The 19,156-nt window shown below is 47.1% G+C and overlaps 1 protein-coding gene across 2 annotated transcripts in view; it reads right to left on the bottom strand.

The window, feature by feature from the left end:
• Positions 1–19,156, bottom strand: part of MED15 (mediator complex subunit 15) — a 782,088-nt gene that overhangs the window by 207,655 nt on the left and 555,277 nt on the right. For both annotated transcript variants that reach the window (XM_086942779.1, XM_086942780.1), the window contains exon 14: positions 5,806–5,969. In XM_086942779.1, coding sequence (XP_086798905.1) covers positions 5,806–5,969 — 164 coding nt within the window. The remainder of the gene's footprint in view (positions 1–5,805; positions 5,970–19,156) is intronic.

Below are 19,156 nucleotides of genomic sequence, written 5' to 3'. Positions count from 1 at the left end.
AACACTTTTGTTGCTGGTGGGAACCAAAATAAAACATCAAAAGGCACGTGGATTCGTATCACCCGTAACAAGTGGAAACCCTAGGTGACGCACTGTGATGAAAGCATAAATACATGTTGACTTGGTATGTACATGTAAAGAATCCTTATGGCATGAAAAGTGACTGTTTGAATGGGAGACCAAGAAAAACTAGGGTTAAATAATTTAACAAGTGCAAAAGACACGCAGGATACTTAAAAGCGGCCACAAAATTAAATGAAAAGCGGCCGCGAAATGAAATTAAAAGCTGACGGGAAATGCTCTCGGCATTGCGGGGGCGCATTCCTTTGACGTGTGAAGCAGGGGGCGGGGGAGCGGATCCCTTTGAAGTGAAGCTCTCGGCATTGCTGTGGCGGGTGATGCGAGGCAGGCGGCTCGGGAAGCAAATGGCAAGCACGTCCACGGGCACATGCACTCTGCGCAATCCGCCTGGTTTAGCTCCCGTGGATCCAACTCTATAAGTCTCGACATCTGCAATGCGCAAGCGCATTGGCAGAGGTCGAGACTTAAAACGGCACAATCAGGGGGCAGAAGGCAAGAACAAGAAAAATGGCAGAGGCAACGCACTGGTGAGATCAGTGCGGGCATCCGAGCAACACACCAGGAAGTACAGAGCCTCCTCGCAAAGCACTGGTGAGATCAGTGCGGGGATCTGCGCAACACAGCAGGAGGTACAGAGCCTCCTCGCAATGCACAGGTGACCTCAGTGCGGGCAATTTGTGCAACACACGAGGAAGCCCAGAGACCCCTTGCAGCGCACTAGTGAGATCCGGGTATATTTGTGCATCACACCTGGAAGACAGAGCACCCTCGCAGCGCGCCAGTGAGATTGGGGCACGGGAGCTGGGGATGGAGGGGCGACCAGGGCATTTGGCCAAAAAATCAGTAACACAAACAGCACCCTCGCAGCACACCTAGAGAAATCACGGCACCTGTGCAAACACACCAGGAACACACAGAGCCCTCTTGCTGTGCACCACGGAGCTCCTGGCATCTGTGCAACACACCAGGAAGCATAGAACCTCCTGGTAGGGCACCACGGTGGGCATCGGGCATTAGTGTTACACACACACAGGAGAGTAAAATCTCAACATATACCCACATGCAGAGTGCAGAGATCGGGCAGCATTCAGCCTCTGTATGAGACCGAGGCGAGCTGCAGAGCATGCCCGCAGCGCAGAAGGGTGCACGGGGCCTTAGAAAAGCCACGGTTCAGAGGGTGAGCCTTAAATGAACAGAGCTCTACCCGGCGTAGCTGAGAGCACAGCGCCTATGGCGGCATTCAGGGCTTTTAAGTGGGCCGGGTCCTCTCGGTGCGTTCTAGCTAACAGTCCTGGCTTGTTGTAGATATGATGTTACTTGTATAATATATCTGGAAGCAGTGACAGAAGCAGCAAAATACCAATCAGGCGGGGCGCCCTGCAGAATGTGATCAGAGGCCCCTGAGTCCCCAGTAATTCACAGATATTCATAGGCCTTGTGCTGAAAGTGGCTCCAATAAAGGACTGGTGGCCCAAAAAGGGTTACGGTCACCCACACCGCAGTGACTTCAGGGGCCTGGGTTATGCCCCTTCACACTTACTCATGCTTACCTACGTTTACTCCCTCACTCACATATTCACTCAGACTCATTGCAGCTCATTGTAAATCACTTACACTGACTCATTGTCTGAGTCTCGCTCTCACTCTCTCCTCGCTTACTAACACTTAAGCTCATTCACGTACACTTATTCCCATTTTCCACCCGCTCTCACTCACTCAAAATGAATCTGCAAGAGTGATGGAAGGGCACAGGAAGACTTCGGTGGTGGGAAAAAATGATTAGTGGAACCAGGAGCAGGCAAACTTTGTGTTTGGCAATCCGGACATTTAGTAGAACCGATGGTAGGTTATTTGAGAAAAACTTTGCACCGCAGCACGTATATATATTCAAACAAATTAATCGCTGCCTGCATCTAATCTGCTAAAGTAATCTGCCACCTTTGCATGACAGAGGAAGGTTTTTCTCAATTGCAATCCTGTCCAAAAATGTGTCTGAATAGCACTTACTGTGACAGCGTCTCGTTTTTGTGCACTTCTAACAGTTGAGACATCGGTACTAAGATTATTGTTTTCACCTTCGAACAGCATGGCCTGTGTTTAAAACCAAAGCGCACGTGGTTCGCAGCCAATCAGCAGCAAATATGTAATGTAATGTAAGATAGCATTTGTACCGCGCAGCAGTCACTCCAAGGAGCATCAAGGCGCAAGATACTGATCCAGAGATGTAGGAAACAGGTAGGGCATGGATGGAAGCTCACCCAACTGTTACACTAGTGCTCTAACACAGGTGTCCTGTAGCTTGTAAATCCAGGTTTTCAATCCCTTTCTGAAGTCTTTTTCCTTGTCTAGGGCACGAAGGGAGGGAGGAAGAGTGTTCCAAGCTTTTGCTCCGAGTACTGGGAGGGATTTGCCACCTCTCGTGCTGAGCCTGAACCTAGGTACTGACAGGAAATTTGAGCTGGATGATCGGAGATTGCGAGAAGGGTGGTATCTGGCAAATCTCTGCTGTAGGTATTTTGGTCCCAGAGCGTGGGTAGCTCTAAAGGTAATAATCAATATTTTAAATAGGACTCTCTTATTAATTGGGAGCCAATGTAGAGTATTAAGTGCAGATGATGCGGAGGATTTCTTCGGCCATTTGAGGACTAACCTAGCTGCAGCATTTTGTACCATTTGAAGTTTATGTGTGGTGGTTTTAGTAGTACCTGCATATAGACTATTACAATAGTCTATCCTCGACGTCGCCAAAGCAACTGTTACCGTCTTCCTAGCCTCTAGTGGAAGAAGGTCAAAAATCTTCCTGAGTCCTTTAATGATGGCAAAGCAGTTACCTGCGACTTTCAAGGCTTGCTGCTTGAAAGAGAGGTTGCTGTCAAATATGATCCCTAGGTTTCGTGCCGATTGGGTTGTATTTGGTGGAATTTCTGCCTTTTCCGGCCACCAGGTTTTGGGCGTGAAGTTGTTATTTGGGCCCATAGGCACGATTTCTGTCTTGCCTGTGTTGCATTTTAGATGATTGACTTTCATCCAATCGAAAGTTTAGAATATGGCGGCGGGCGTAAGGTAGGCGGGGAAATATTTCCCGTCACCTAGCGACCGTGAGAGGACGCGGTGGCCCTGGCAATAGAGCCTTGGAGATGCCACAGAAGCAAGAGCTCAATGGCAGACCGATAGCGGGTCAGCGTGTAAGCAGGGGCCATGGACATGGAGGGAAACGTAAATGGCGAGGCACATTATGCTTTGGAGTCTGCCCAGCTCCAACACTTTAAAAAGTACACCTCACTAAGCCCTACGGCGTCTTCGGGAATGCCGCATCTAAGCGCTAAGACTCGGGGATCAGCGAGTATCGGCTCAAAGGCAACCATGGACAGAAGACGTCATCCCTGACCCCCAGGCTGCTCCGGGTAAGAGCCAACTTTCAGCTGTCGCACATCCTCACCCAGGCCGGCCTGTCTTGCTTTGTCACTTAATCTAATGCAATGTGAACAATAATTCATATTACAATATGTGCATTTAGTACGTGGGACAAAAAGCACGTTCGATTCATAAACAGGACGTATGAATTAAAAGGGCAGATAGTAATCTTACAATCACTCGTATAGTTTCAGCAAAGGCATACTCACCCAGTACCAGACAGACCACATCCAGCAGCACAGCGCCGACATTTTCGAGTCGGGCGTGTTTAGTTGAGTGACGGCCAAAGAAACGAAAAAACATGCCCCGAATCCGAAATGGACGGGGCTGAAATGGAGTGACGCCCCTCTGCTCCAATGGCTGGCTTCCGTTTAGGAAGCCAGCCAATGGAGAGGGGGGGCATACTCCAAATCATTAAATTTCGGCTGCGCAAACACTAGGTCGAAACCTAAAAAGGGCAATATCGGATCCAAACATTAGATGGCAGAATAACACACTGCATCTCAATCCAGAAAAGATTCATGCAGCAAAATTCGTCTCGGCTGGATGTCACAAAGTGATGTATATAAAGATGACAAAGGGAGACTACACTGCGTCACTGACAAGAGCTAGAAAGGAGTCTCTGATTCAAGCGGTTAACCTGGAACCCTCACGAATATAGCACATGCTGGTTTAAATAGGCTGGTGAATAATAGAAAGTGGCTTGCTCATACCATATTTGTGCTTGCAAGTACGCCCCTTCAATATATCATCTATCTGTTAACATCCACTACCAGTCAATCTAGCTGCTCTATCTTCTGGGTATAGTTGGCCAAGCTATTTCCACCCCAGTAAGGGGCCTGACAAGCAAGTTTACGATGAGGTCAACTCTCGCCATTTTGTTTTGTTTTTGAATGGCATCAACGGAAAAATACAACACTTCTCTATAGCCTGTAAGGCAGACCACACAGACGTCATTACATTCTCTCATTGACTTATTTGTACCACAAAAAAGGTGCATTTACCAATGCAATCCAGCACAGTGGTAAAGAGGAAAACTAAGGCATTTAGACCCAGACCCTCTCTAAGGAAGCTACAAATGTCCTGTAAAGTATTTTGAAGTCAACCCTGCTGGGTTCCTTGCTCCTTCAGAAAGACCCTAAAGGTATCCAGGGTCAAACTTCACACATGTAGAAGCCTATGCTTATGAGCACCAGCTCCTGCTTTGTTTTTCTGTTTTTAGAAAGGATTTCTGGAGTTGTGCTTTCTGTCAAACGTGGACAATGAAAATAACTGGAATTGTTTAGAAAATGTTGCGTCTTCTTTAACAGCTATTTTCAAAAATCTATCTTTTCAAAATGAACTCCAGGATTCATCACATGCAAATATTTCCTACAATTTATGAATTCAAAGAAATCTGATGGCTAACATTTCAGTAGAGATGATCCATTCGCAGTCAAACCTCGATCCGTCAATATCTACCCTTGAGGATTTTTCTCGACCGAGACAAGAAAATATATTCTTCACACAAGGTTTTCTTGATGAATTTCCAATGTCACTATATTTTTCTCTTGGCACAAGATAAAGCCCTCAAGACGCATTGCTTCACCTTCATCCAACCAAGTTTTATTTCTAATACAGCTTAGTATGGTCACTATTTTGTTTCCCTAGATACAAATGTGTTCTTTAAATATATCCTCAGAACAGCACCATATTTGTTCAACCCCAAAAGAGAGGCAAATAGCCTTCATTCTTTCCATGGCTCTAACTAGAAGCAGAGTCCTTCTGAGAAGTTTATGCATTAAGGTCGTCCAATGCATTCAATGGATCTTCCATTCCTTGGAACACATTTTAATATTCTTACAAATGTAGAACTACATTGGATATGATAACCGGAGACCCAAACGCTCACCTAATTTCTGATACAGGTTAAGAGCATCATGATTGGCAATAACAATCCGATTATGAGCCCTAGGAGTCCATTTCATCAGCATACAAACATTCTTTTCAAATGATTAACTAGCTTGTGCTTTGGCTATCTCTATACTTACAAAAGAATCAACCATCATCTTAGTGGGGGAATGCTTTCCAAAGTGTTTATATGAAATAAGATAAGTAAAATCAGGTTTATTCTGCAACTTAAATTTTTCTTTTTGCTTGTTTGTGTGGATTTCCATATTTTGGAGCGCTTTTATGAAATTAACTTTCAAGTTCAGCCTTATTTTAATGTTCAATAGGAAGATTAGGGACGTCACACTCCAAACAGTTCAATATCTTGCCACATTTTAGTGAAAATCATTTCATGCATGGATTAAACGAATGAATACGCACGTGGTTATGGGTGGACCATGAATGGCCGTCACAGCAGGCACAAAGGTGCGGAAAAGGGAATGATTGAAGACTGGGGATCGAATATTTGCAAGGACTGCATCCAACAAAGGCTGGCACAAGTATTGCTGCTTGGTAGTGGGCACTGTTGGAGGAGGAGGGGTTGGCTGAAACAGAAGCAGCATAGCTATGAATATTTGCATGTATCAACAAACAACCATTTTTTGAGATTTAATATAATTTTGAAACTCCTAAGAATATAAAACATACAAAAAGGAGGAAGTATTAAACAGAGAAATTTGTATATTATTTGGCAGAGCAAGAGCGAACAATTAGATCAACAAGGAAGATGCCCACAACAGCAGACGAACACCACAATCAAAATGTTGTGAAATAAACACATTTAGACAAATACAGGAAGAAATAGACAAGCGCCTTGAGACCCTCTGGGTAAGTAGTGCGCTATATAAATGCCTGTGATCGATTGATTGATTACTAACCACAGTAACGCCTTATCTAGTAGAGACGATCTAGCCGCAGATTCTTTACCTTTGAATTTCCCCGAGGCGTCAAGACTGGATCAGGACTTTTTTTTCTTAGCAATATCCCTGCGTGCCAGTAGGTGGCATCTGTCGGCTTCACTGGACACAGTCAGCACCATTGTGGCGTCCGATTGACCTATATAGGCGCCACCTTGATGAGCTGACCAGTTCGTTTCCACGCCAGAAGTGCGGAGCCATGAAGTGCACTGACATTGGTGTGCTCTGAACAATTAGGGCCATGAAAGGGACAGACCTGACATCGGTTAGGGATCTGCGGCTATATCAGGTCTCTACCAGATAAGGCGTTACAAAAGTAAGTAACTTGTCCATCTGATAGAGACATCTAACAGCAGATTCCTTACCTTGAGATAGATACCCAAGAAAAAACATCCTCGGGAGGGGGGCTGCGGCTATGTTAGACTAGGAAGTTCTGCAGGGCAGAGCAGCAAAAAAAGGTTATCCCTGCGAACATAACTGTCCAGGCAGTAATGCTTGGTAAACCTGTGCAAAGATGCTGAGAAAGGGCCTCATTTGCATGGTTAGCCCCCCACTATTTGCCTGGATTTTGATGTAGTTTCAAATGTAGTGCACAGGGTCCCTGCAAACCAGGTGCCATGTGCCAGTGCTCCTTCCCTAAAACAAACTCCCAATTGGTACTTCTGCTCACTGTAAGTCCCTAATACCTAGTACCCTGGGTACCTAGGGCCTGAGAGCTGAAGAGGGTCCCTTACCTACGCTGCCAGGCAGTGTTAGCTGGCATGGCACCCAGACAGGGTGCTATGCCAACTAACACTGCCTGGCAGCGTAAGTAAGTCACCCCTCTGGCAGGCCTCACAGCCCTAAGGCAGGGTGCATACTACTACCAGAGAGGGCATATCTGCATGAGCAGAAATGCCCCTACAATACGGGGCACCACTTCCTAATATTGTAAGAGCTGGGGAAGCCTTAGAGAGTACATGGGATGCGAACTCGACAACTCTAGTTACACAAGCTCATGACGGCTCGACTGAATACGGGAGTGTTTGGTACCAAACTATGCCAGTGTGGGATTTACTGTACCATGTATCCAGAGGACACCTTAGAGGGGCCCTCTGAATCTCTACCAACTCTGGTGTGGTATCTGACCAGCTGAAGGCAGCCAGCCACCGCCAGACATGTTTCTGGACCCTGGGTAGCTAGCCCCTGCTCTCTGGGACCAGAAACAATGCATATCCTGGGAACGGGTGGCATGCCTCCTCCCCCAAGATGGGCCAGTGCACGACGAAGTGAAGCTTCAAAGGCCTGCCGCCTATGTAATGTGACCTCCAGCCTCAGCTGCTAGCAGCAGATGGCAGCTCATGCTTTACACCCCCACTGGGGGGGCGTTCAGGGGCGGAATTTCATAAGATAGATATGCCCATCTCTGCCAACAAAACCCCTTAAGGTGAGGAAGGAAGCGAGGTGAAGTACACTTTTCAATCCCAGCCATCTTAAGGCCACATTGAAAATGGGGGTCCCCTGCAAATCGGGCTAAGTCTATGCTCCTTCCCACAGGAGCGTGCCAGGGGGTGAAGTCACCCCAGGGAAGGTGCCCATTTCCCTACCTGCTATACCCTTAAATGCCTCCTAAATTTTGTATTTAGGTGGCTCCCCCAAACCAGGACCCTAGATCTGCGACGACTTAAGAATAAAGCCCCCCTGCAGCAGAAGCCGATTGCCTTGGCCCCAGCCCTACCGGCCGGTCTCCAGCTTCAACAACCCTGCAACCTCCAAAACCCCAGGGAGGACTGTTGACTTCAATAAAGACTCCAATCTTCCGAGGACAGCAGGCCTGTCCAGAAAAAACAATCCAGGTGGATCTGCGTTTCCTGCCCACCCTGCACCGGATGCCAACGTCCTGAGTGGCTCACCTGTGCAGTGAATTCTCCACCAAGGAGCCTGCAGTGTGAATCGAGAGGCTCCTCCTAATCGCAACTGGCTCCGGTAAGCAGATTCCGATGTCTAAAGGCACCCCTGCACCCCCTGGTCCTTGGTGAGCTGAACAGACGGTGGGTGCCCCTGCAACCCCCTACATCCTAACTTAACTCTGCTATTGTTGGTCTTCCTCCTGCACCTGCTGGTGGCACGCCTGGAGGCTCTTTGGCGACCAAAGAATTCTCATTGAAAAACATTGGGTGCCCAACTTCGAATTTGCACCCTGCACCCGGCCGCCCTGTGCCGCTGGTGGTGTATGCTCGGTGGTGGTTTGTGCCCCCGTGCTTAACCGAACCTCCAAAGCTTGGCCCCTACAACCGATTTATGTGCGTGCAAGCGGTGTGGCTCAAAGCACCCCCATCTCTATTGGAAAGCACTGGGTTGAACTCAGATTTTGACCCATGTGCCGCTGGTGGCGCAGTTTTGGCACTTGCCTGATCTCTGGCCCGTGCGGACTTTTGGCTCCTAAAACTGAAATTGTAAGTTCGATACTAACCTGTTTAACTGTGAAATAGTTTTTCCTACAGGATAAAATTGGACAGTGTGAAAAAGTTTCGAAGGGTCGATTTTTTTTAAGTGAAAAGTATTTTTGATTAAAAACGTACTTACCTTATTACGAAGACCTGGGTCTTAAAATAAAATACAAAGCATAATTTTATAAAATTGGTCTGGATCTCCTTCTTGAGTCGTGTGTGCATTATAGATCGTATGTGCAACAAATGTCTTACACTCCCCTGTGTTAAGCCTAAGGCTGCTCGCCCACACTGCCACTAATAGAGCACTTTGGGTTTTACATTAAGCCCTGTACACTTTTGGGGAACCCCTGGACTCTGTGCACGGTATTAACATCTGGTGATGTGAAATATACAGAGCCAGCCTCCTACAGATGCCCCCATTGGTGCCTGACAAATGTTGAGGACTGGAAATCCACGTTGCAACACTGTGGTAGCAGCCATTGCTGTTTCGAATGAGCTCCTAAGCCTTCAGGAGGTTGCTTTTGGCCAGAGTGTAGCAAGTTTTGATGCAGAGAATGACCCGTCTCAAGATAGTCCTCTTCCGCACCGTACACCCTTTCTTTGATGCAACAGACTACAAGAAGAGTTGGTCTCCGCCCACCACCCCCTCCCCCGAACTCTTTAGTGTGGTCAAGGTAGAATTTAAACGCTCTTTTTGGGTTCAGACTGTGGAGCCGCTATTCTTCTTTAAAGGGGTGTGGAGGAGTGTAGAAAGTGGGCAAGGTGACATATTACACCACATGGAATGGTGCTACCACTTTCGGTTAAAAAAAGAGGCCCTAGTGACCCTCCCAACCTATCCAGAAAGATGGTCCGATATGGAGACTTGGATGATGGAGCCTGCAATTGGCTCACCCTCCTGGCAGATGTAATTGCCACAAAAAAAGGCTGCTATGATAGTAAGCAGCCGAAGGGGGCAATTGCACAGAGGTTTAAATGGAGCGCACATTACAAAGGAGAGAACCAAATTAAGGTCCCACTAAGGAATAATGACAGGAGAAGATGGAAACATATGTACAAGTCACTTAAGGAATCTATTAACAATGGGAGATTTGAATAAAGAGGGTTGGGCCAGCAGCCTCAGGAAGGCAGACAGGACTGAAAGGTATCCTCTGAGATTGCCCCGTTAAGAGCTCTGCTGGGCAAGGTTTGAAATAAAAAGCAAAACGTGAGAAAGGGAAGCAGGATCGATAGACCTTTCAGTACAATATTTTACAATTTTGTGCCACCAGCAGGTGTACATGGTCTTGGTAGAGGAACGCCTAGCTACCAAAATAACATTACATACTGAGAGGAAGGTGGAATGTTATCAACTGCTGCCACTTAATCTCCATGCAAGAAGGCATAGAGTTGACAGGTTCGGGTGGAGGACCCTCCCCTGTTGCTGCAACAGAAGATCCTCCCATAGGGGCAGCTTGATCGGAGGATCAGATGCTCAGTTGGAGGAGCTCAGGATACCAGACTTTCTGTGCTCAGTTCGAAACCACAGAATGACTTGGGCCCGGTCGCCCCTGATCTTCTTGAGCACTCTTGACAGGAGTGGTATTGGCGGAAAGGCGTATAGGAGGTCTAGGCTCCATACGAGATTAACACCATCAGTGCTGCAGCAATTCCCCCTCTGTGCTGACTCATTTATTCCCATTGTTCATGACGAGCTCAGCTCGTCATGAGCACACGAACAGTGTACTGCATGACGAGCTCAGCTCGTCATGAGCATGGAAGGGGTTAAAGTGTCCGAGCGAGTGTCACTCTAGAAACTGAAGCGTGCAAAACTGCTGACATTGCACGTTCTCGGCAGAGGTGAAGATAGCTAACCAAGGCTCTCCTCACTGTTGATAGGGGCCTTGTGCCACCTCCAGAAGGAGATGCCAGTCGTGATCCACTAGGTATCGATGGCTGAGTTTGTCCACCCTGGTGTTCAGAGAACCTGCCAGGTGTTGAACCACCAGGGATATGCCCCGCGGTTCCAGCCATGTCCAGAGACACAGGGCCTCCTGACAAAGGATCCACGACCCAACCCTGCCCTATTTTTTTGCAGGACCACATGGAAGTGGGGTTGTCTTAACACTTGAACCGGTTTCCCTTGATTGAAGGAAGAAAGGCTTTCAGTGCCAAGCAAATTTCTTGGAGCTCCAGCAAGTTGATATGGAGTCCGGATTTTGCCCGAGATCAGAGTCCTCTGATTTCCACCACTCTGAGATGGCCGCCCCATCCCAGAAGTGACACATCTGCCACTACTGTGGGGTCTGGTTGGGAAAGTGAGGGATCTGCCTCTGACCAAATCGCGATCTTTTAGCCACCACTGCAGATACTGTGCAGTTCTCTCTGAGATCTGGACTTTGTTGGAGGGATTCCCCTGATGCTGCGCCCACTGGAATTTCATGTCCCACTGAAGAGCCCGCATACGCCATCTGGCATGTGTCACTGCAGGATGCAGGAGGCCATGAGGCCCACCAGCCTCAGAGTCATTCTCATCGAAATCCAGGATAGATGCTGAAACATCAGCATCATAGCCTGAATATCCTGGACACACCGCTCAGGGGACAGGCCCAAAAGTCCACTGTGTCCAGAACAGCTTCGATGAAAGGGAGCATCTTAGAGGGAGTCAGATGTGACTTATACACATTGATAGTGAACACCAGCAAATGGAGTCTGGAGGTGGGAAACAACACTCTGGTGCAAGTTCGCCTTCTACAGCCAGTTGTCAAGATAGGGGAAGACTGCCACCCCTGATCTGCACAGATGAGCTGCAATCACCACCATCACCTTGGTGAACACCTGAGGCGCACTGGTGAGGTAAAGAGGAGCACAGTGAACTCAAAGTGCTTGTGGCCTACTGTAAACCGTAGGTAGCACAGATAAGCAAACAGGACGGGAACGTGAAAATAGGAATCCTGCAAGTCCTATGCTACTATCCAGTCTCCTGGATCCAGGGCAGACAAGACCTGGGCTTGAGTGAGCATCTTGAACTTTTCCTTTTTGAAAAAAAGTTAAGGGCTTTCAGATCTAGGATAGGGTGCAGGCCCTTTAGCTTCTGGGAACAGAACCCTCTCTATGGCTCCCTGGGCCAAGAGAGTCATGACTTCCTTCTGAAGCAGAATCAGGTGATCCTCCGTCAGCCAGTCACAAGCTGGAGGCCTGGAGGGAAGGGTAGTCTAGAAGGGGAGGAGAAGCTCCTTCGGACTATCTGAAGAACCTAGCTGTCCGAGGTGATGTTCTGCCAGTGGTAGAGGCGATAGACTGACCTCTCTGGTTGTCTGACCCACAGTGTCAGAAGCAGCCAAGCCCACGACCGTGCTGAGGTTGTTGAACTTGCGTGACCTTCGCAGGGGTATTGGTGGCGTGGCTTAAAGTCCCTTCCGTAGCCATGAAAGGTAGATTGGGGGCAAGTGGCCACTGAGAGGCCCAAGGGCTTGGCCGTAGCCCACAATTCCTTAAAGCGCTCCTGTGCCAGGTCTGCCAGGTCTCCGAAGAGACAGGTGATATCAAAGGGCATGCATATGACTGAGGCCTGGACATCCCATGAAAAGCCAGAAGTCCTTGACCAGGCATGGCGTAGAACAGCCATTGTTGATTAGATTACTTTGGCCAGCGAGTCATTTGTGTCAAGACCACAACAAATGGCCAACTTTTCCACTTCTCTCCCATCTGATCCTGCTTACCACAGGATGGCCTGGGCTCCTCCAAGATCTGTGGCCACACTACAGAACCGTTTGCCACAAAGTGTGGGAGTGACGGCCCAAAAAGCATGCAGTGTTCACCGATGGCAATGCAAGGCTGGTGAAAGAAACAATTTATTCCCAAACTACCCAGCCTCTTGGATTCCCTAACCAAGGGTGCAGAAGGGAACAAGCCTTGGGAGGTATATGCTTGGATCACCAAGCTCTTGGGGGTAGGGTGTTTGGTGAGAAAATGTGGGTCACCGGGTGCATGGTGATGGCGGCGGGCAATTGTCCTATTTACAGGAGCCCCTGTGCTGGCCTTGGTCCAGGTCCCCAGCAGGACATCAGTTAAGGCCTCGTTGAAAGGCAGCAAGAGTTCAAAGGAGAAGGCTACAGGACCTCCTTTAAGATGTTAGTCTTGACCGCCACGGAAGCAGAAGGCCTTGGACCTCAGCTGTCTTAAGCACCACTACAGTGTATGACGCCCTCTCTGTAGCCACGGTAGGGGGGAGAAAGCAGGCCAGAATCTGGAGAAGTATCCACTCCACTAGCCTCATACCAGTCCATTTCATAAGTCTGGTCTTGTAAAGGGTCCCTCCCAATCTTCCTCCCTTCCTAGCCCTTTAGAAGAGGTCGGAAGAAGTGACCTAAAACCTAAGGGTTCCCGCCGGTGCTGGAATCGGAACCAATCCGGCTTGTTGGGTATAAGAATGGGAGCTAGTGGCATCAGGATTAGTGCCGGGAAGGTCACAGTGGTACAACTGGCGTTGGTTCTGATCCATGGGTGGTCATCGGCGCAGAACCTGATGGAGCTCCTTTTGAGCATGTGGGGCATAAAGGCACTGGCAAAGTCAGCTACCCAAATATGAGGCAAATGGCATCATAAAATTCGTTGAGCTAGGCGGGGGTCGCTCAGCTGCCGGGTAGCGTAGAGCTGACCCAGGCACAAGTTCCAAGGAACAAGACTTGGAGCGCCAAGATTGCTCCATAGCAGCGGCTGACGGACGCTTCAACTTCCTATGTTTCTTGTGCTTCTTACCTGACCGATTCGACGACTTTGCATGGGAGGACAAAGATTTGGGACTTCCAGAGTGGTGCCCGGACCTTCCACTAAACCAAGAATGAAACTTCTGGGGGAGAATAACGCGGTGAGGAGCGCCAGGCCAGTACAGCTTTAGGGACTGCTCCCTCAAAGCTTTCGGAGCCATGGCCCGGCAGTCGGAGCTCAACTTAGAGTCACGGTCGCACTCCAGGCACGTCGACATACCAGGTGCGGGCCCGTCACCGACATGGCATGGTGACAGGCACTGCAAGGCTTGAAGCCACAAGTCTTCTTTGACATGAGGAAAACCTACACACCAAAAAAAGGGGTCGACAAAATGTCAAAAAAAGCCGGTCAAAAAGTGACAGTTTAGCTCTCACCACAAATCTGCACTGGCTGGCACAGTAAAAGAATGAATTGACAGCGCGGTGAAGTGTCTCCTACATAGGTGGTGCGCATGTCACAACGGCACTGATGACACCGCTGACAGCATGTAAAGCTGACTAATACCAGGGGTATTGCTTGAAGAAAAATCTTCAGGATCCAGTCCGACATCTGTGAAATTCAAAGGTAATGAATCTTGCATTTCACTGCATTATCAATGCCACAGCGTAACATAAGGGACATATATAGTATGATTCTATGCCCATGCTGTACTGCCTTGTATACATGATATGCACTTTTATACTCCTTCTAGATGCTTCTGAACGGTACGTTAAAAGTTTGAAAACTGATAAATACAATTTTAAACAATTAAAAAAGGTAAATAAACTGTGGCTCAATGTCTCTATCAGATAAAATGAGCATTGATATATTCCCATATCGCAGACCAGGCATCAGAACATCTGTCTCTAAATTCATCAATGAGTAGGACATTCTGCCTGATATGGCATGTATCAGCCTTGGATGTGTTGTGGTCTCCAAATTGACCTATTATGCATTCAATATGTACCAATGTATCAGGTCATCATGCCCCAGTGGGCTTATTATTCCTCAAGTTAAATTTGTTGTTAACCAGTTATCTACTAAAATATTTTACTGAGAGACAATCACATTGAAACCATCTTCATGGTTTGAAGCCATTCCATGTGGTGTTTGAACTGAGAAAGAGAATCAAGTCCCATCATCCTTGTGTGCAAAAATAAAATCACATTAAAACCAAACAAGTTTTATTTCTACAATATAGTTCAATCGACAACAGGCAGCAAAACACTTTCAACACTAATGTATGCTTGTTTCCAAGTCATCACTATACCGGGATTGTAATTGTGCAATTGCATATTGACATGTCAGTCAGTCAAAGTACTTTATTCGGTTCATAACAAAACCACAAAAGTATACATGTCAGAAAAAGGGGAAAACATTCATAATACAATAAAATTAGCCTATTGACATAAAAGGATATAGTTACTTACCCAGTAAGCATCTGTTGTTGGCATGTAGATCTGTGGATTTACATGCTTTGCATACTCCTGCCATCTAGTGTTGGGTCCGAATGTTTGCAAGTTGTTTTTCTTCGAAGTCTTTCCAGTCACAAGGTACACGACTCCTCCTTTCGGTGATAGTGCGCATGGGAATCGGCTCAATTGTTATATTGTTTACCCGCACAGGGCAAGAATGGAGTTACTAAGTGTAAGACAAAGATGTCCATAAGGTGATGTACTGTAATTGTGACAATGTTTTAATCATGTATGTTTTTAAGAAGCTTTTCTGAATTTTAATTTGTATGTGGAAGATAACGTTTTCTTCCATGTTTCATGACCAAATAAAGAAGAGTGTAAACGTTACATTTTAGTGTGGGAATTTAACATTTCTACTTATAAACAGGTTTGTTTTGGATGTGTGTGGTATACAACACATAAGAGAGTGATTTAAAAAAAAGTGGTATTTCCAGGGATTCCCCTTTGACTTTGTTGTCTCTCTGTAATTAGATTTAGTTTGGACATCCTCAGCTAGCCTCCATTTTCTTTCAAATCTTCTACAGATTAGTTTTTGTGCCTTCAAGGACTCATTGAACCATGGTTCAGAGGGAGATTGCTTGACTGAGTGCCGCAAAGTCAAGGGGCCAACTGCTGTACCGCGAGGTCGATCCAGAAATTATAGCTCCTCACTGTCTCATCCAAGTCCGTAGGGATGGGCTGACTGGAATGTTTAAGTATCTTACTTAGTTTTTGTCCCTCAACCTTGTGCCGTAGACGGAAGTGAAGTGTTTTTTTTAATACCTTAGTAGGCCTTTTAGATATCAAACATTATTGCTTTATGGTCTGACCAAATGACTGGCAGAACTCTGTTATATGACAAATTGGGGTGATCAGAGGAAATCCCGTCCAGGCAATGCCCAGCTAAGTGTGCAAGCTCACTGACCAGCTGAGTGAGTCCTGTACTGGCCATGTGGTCTAAAAGGGCTACAGTGTCTGTCTCAGCGTTATTTTTAAGGTGAAAGTTGAAGTCACATCGAATTGTGAAGTTAGATTGTTTTGCCTTGAGCTCCAGGAGTTGACCTATAGAGTTTAAAAAGCTGGCTTAGCTATTGGTGGGTGGTAAATAAGTATGCCTTTGTAGGTATTCTGGCGGTCAAGTTTGATTTTTAAAGTTGCTGCTTCGCTCTGTGATGTCTGGAATTGGTCTAAGCAGTATATTAAAGTCCTTTCTGGCTATGAGCGCAATTCCACCTCCCCTTTTCATGACTCTGTCTATCCTGTAAATTAGGAAATCATCAGGGAGATCACCTAGGAGGTCAGGTTTCGAAGAGCAGTCTGCCCAGGTTTCTGAGTGAGGAGACTGGAGTGGAGATGCAGTTTTTGGTACGGAACTGCCGAGAGCTCCAGGAGAGTGACATGCTTGGGTGAACCAAGGTTGACTTGCCCATGTGGGAGCAATGAGAATCCGTTTGAGGGATGTTTGTCTGAGCTTCCAAACTACCAACGTAATGAGTGGGAGAGGCTGAAAAGCATAGGCAAATATCCCTGACCAGTTCATCCATAGGGCATTGTCTTTGGAGAGTGGGTGTGGGAACCTGGAGGTGAAGCTTTGGCATTTTGAGCTGTGGCAAACAGGTCGATGTGAGGAAATCCCCATTCTTGAAAGTAGAGAAGAAGAATCTGGGGATGAAGTTTCCACTTGTGGAGTTGCTGTCTCTGTCTGCTGAGAAGGTCTGCAATCTGATTGTTTACTCCTGGAAGATGTTCTGCCAGGAGATACATTTTGTGTCTCCTGGCAGAACATCTTCCTAGCATAAGCCATTTCCAAATGGCTTATGCTAGGCGTGACAGTTGGAGAGAGTGTAACCCCCCCACTCCCCCACTCCCCCACTCCCCTTTTCTGTATTAGAACATAGCTGTTGTGTTTTCTGTGCAGACTAGGACAGCTTTGCCTGTTAAGTGAATTTGAAAAGCTTTGAACGCTAAAAACACTGCTAGTAGCTCCAGGTGATTTATATGGAGACTCTTGTACTCTATAATCCTTGGATTGTGTGACTTTGTAGGTGAACGCCCCAACCAGTGAGCGATGCATCTACTGTTAGCACTGTCTGTGGAACAGGGTATAGAAAGGGCCGCCATTTTGATAACGTTTGTGGGTTCCACCACTAGATTGGTCAACTAACCATGTAACTGGTTCCTCTGACTTGCTAAGCATTCTTGAAGGGGATGCATGTGAAGTCTTGCATGGGGAACAATTACCATGCAAGACATCATCCCTAGCAGTTGCATGAATACTCTTGCTGGTAACGATTGGTTGGGATGAAACTGAGTGAGAAGGGACTGTAAATATTGTGAATTCTGGCTGTATTTGGAAAGGCTAGAGCTTTTTGAGCGTCTATCGTGGCTCCCAGATAGGTTTGTGTGTTGAAAAGCTGCAGATGAGACTTCAACACATTCACTGTAAACCCTTGTTGGTGAAGTAAGTGAATGGTGGTTTTGATGAGCCAGTTGTCCAGGTATAGGAAGACGTGGATGTGCTGTCTTGCCAGATGGGCTGCGACTACTGCCAGGCATTTGGTAAATACCCTGAGAGCAGTGGTGACTCCAAACTGTAGTACTTTAAATTGGTAATAATGACCCACTATCATGAAACTGAGGTTTTTGTGATTAGCGGGATGAATTGGAATGTGGAAATATGCGTCCTTTAAATCTAGAGCAGACAAAATCGCCCAGCTGTAGAAGTGGGAGCACTTGTTGAAGTGCACCATGTGGAAATGCTCTGATAGTATGTAGAGGTTTAGTTCTCTGAGGTCTAAAATAGGTCTCAAGGAGCCGTCCTTTTTGGGAACTACAACATTTAGGGAGTACACGCCTGTCCCTTGCTATTTTAACCCCTTCCATGCTCATGACGAGCTGAGCTCGTCATGAACAATGGGAAAACAAAGGATCCAGCACCGGGGGGGGGAAAGCCTTAGCAGCCAAGTGGTTAACAGTACAGGCTCTATGGTTCCTTTGGACAAGAGAGATTGGACCTCTTGTTGAAGTAGGTGTAAATGTTCTGGTGACATTTTGTGAGAGCGTGGTGGAATGTTTGGGGGATTGTTGGTAAGCCCCAGGCAAAAACCATGTTCGATAATTCCCAACACCCATTTGTCTGTAGTAATAGATTGCCAAATGAGAGAATTGAAGGCGACGTCCCACGACAGGTGTTAAATGATCGGGGGGAAGTGTAGAGAAGTCACACCTTGTTGGAGGAGGTGGAATTACGTGGTGTGGAACTTTGGGGAGTCAAAAATCAGATCCTGCAGCTTCGGAGGAGCATTTCTATGGTTTTGGCACAGAGGATTTCGGTGCAGGGGTAGAATGACTGACACGGAAGGTTTTGGTTCCAAAGGAGTCTTTTATTTTGGTGTCAATGATTTCGGCTACGAAGCAGTTTTTGGCTTTGAGCCTGAAGGTATCGGTTTGGTGCCAGACTTTGGCTGACTCAATCCCGAGCCGGAAGGCTTAGTGACGTGTTTCGGTGCAGAGCCATAGGGAGGGGCGTCAAACATATTAAGCAAAACCAGAGGGGATGATGGACAAAGTGTTGAACATTTCAAGCACTCACCCCCAGTCAACTGATCTGGGTTTAATCCATCATCATTCTTTAGCTCACTCCGCCACCGCAGTTAAGAAATGGCCATACGCAAATCAGTCTGACCCTGTGCCTCATGGGAACAGTCCAGCCCGAACTGCCAAGCCATGTTTTCCCTGTACCGGAAACAAGCACCCTGGGACCGGTTTCTGGCTAATCAGTTGTCATCATCCAGGTTAGCTTGAATAAACACCTTCTCAGTGCCAACCATGGCCAGAAGGCACGGGTGGAACCAAAGCCTTTTGTTTGGGCTGATCTGGATTTTGTGGCAAGGGAAGTTCGATACTCAAGGGAAGTTGACATTGTGGCAAGTCTTCTTCCATCTCGGAGTCCGATACCGGAATAGATGCAAGTTTTTCTTGTTCTTCCTCGGCCCCTTGTGCATCAAAAATCGTGCTCGGATCCTTCACCGATGTCCGGCGTGTATTCGACGTTTTGACTCCGCATTTCGCGACGTTGTGCCAGACTATTGCAGAGGGTTTTCTTCGGTCGAAACTACCTACATGCATTGCAGTCCTGTTTGTTGTGCTCCGGAGACCAACACAAGTTTCACACTTCGTATGAGTCGGTGTGTGGGTCCTC

Source organism: Lissotriton vulgaris, chromosome 11, assembly GCF_964263255.1.
Source record: "Lissotriton vulgaris chromosome 11, aLisVul1.2, whole genome shotgun sequence".
Classification (NCBI taxonomy): Eukaryota; Metazoa; Chordata; class Amphibia; order Caudata; family Salamandridae; genus Lissotriton; species Lissotriton vulgaris.
Note: the sequence above shows the minus strand (reverse complement) of the source record. Positions and strands in the feature narration are given on the sequence as shown.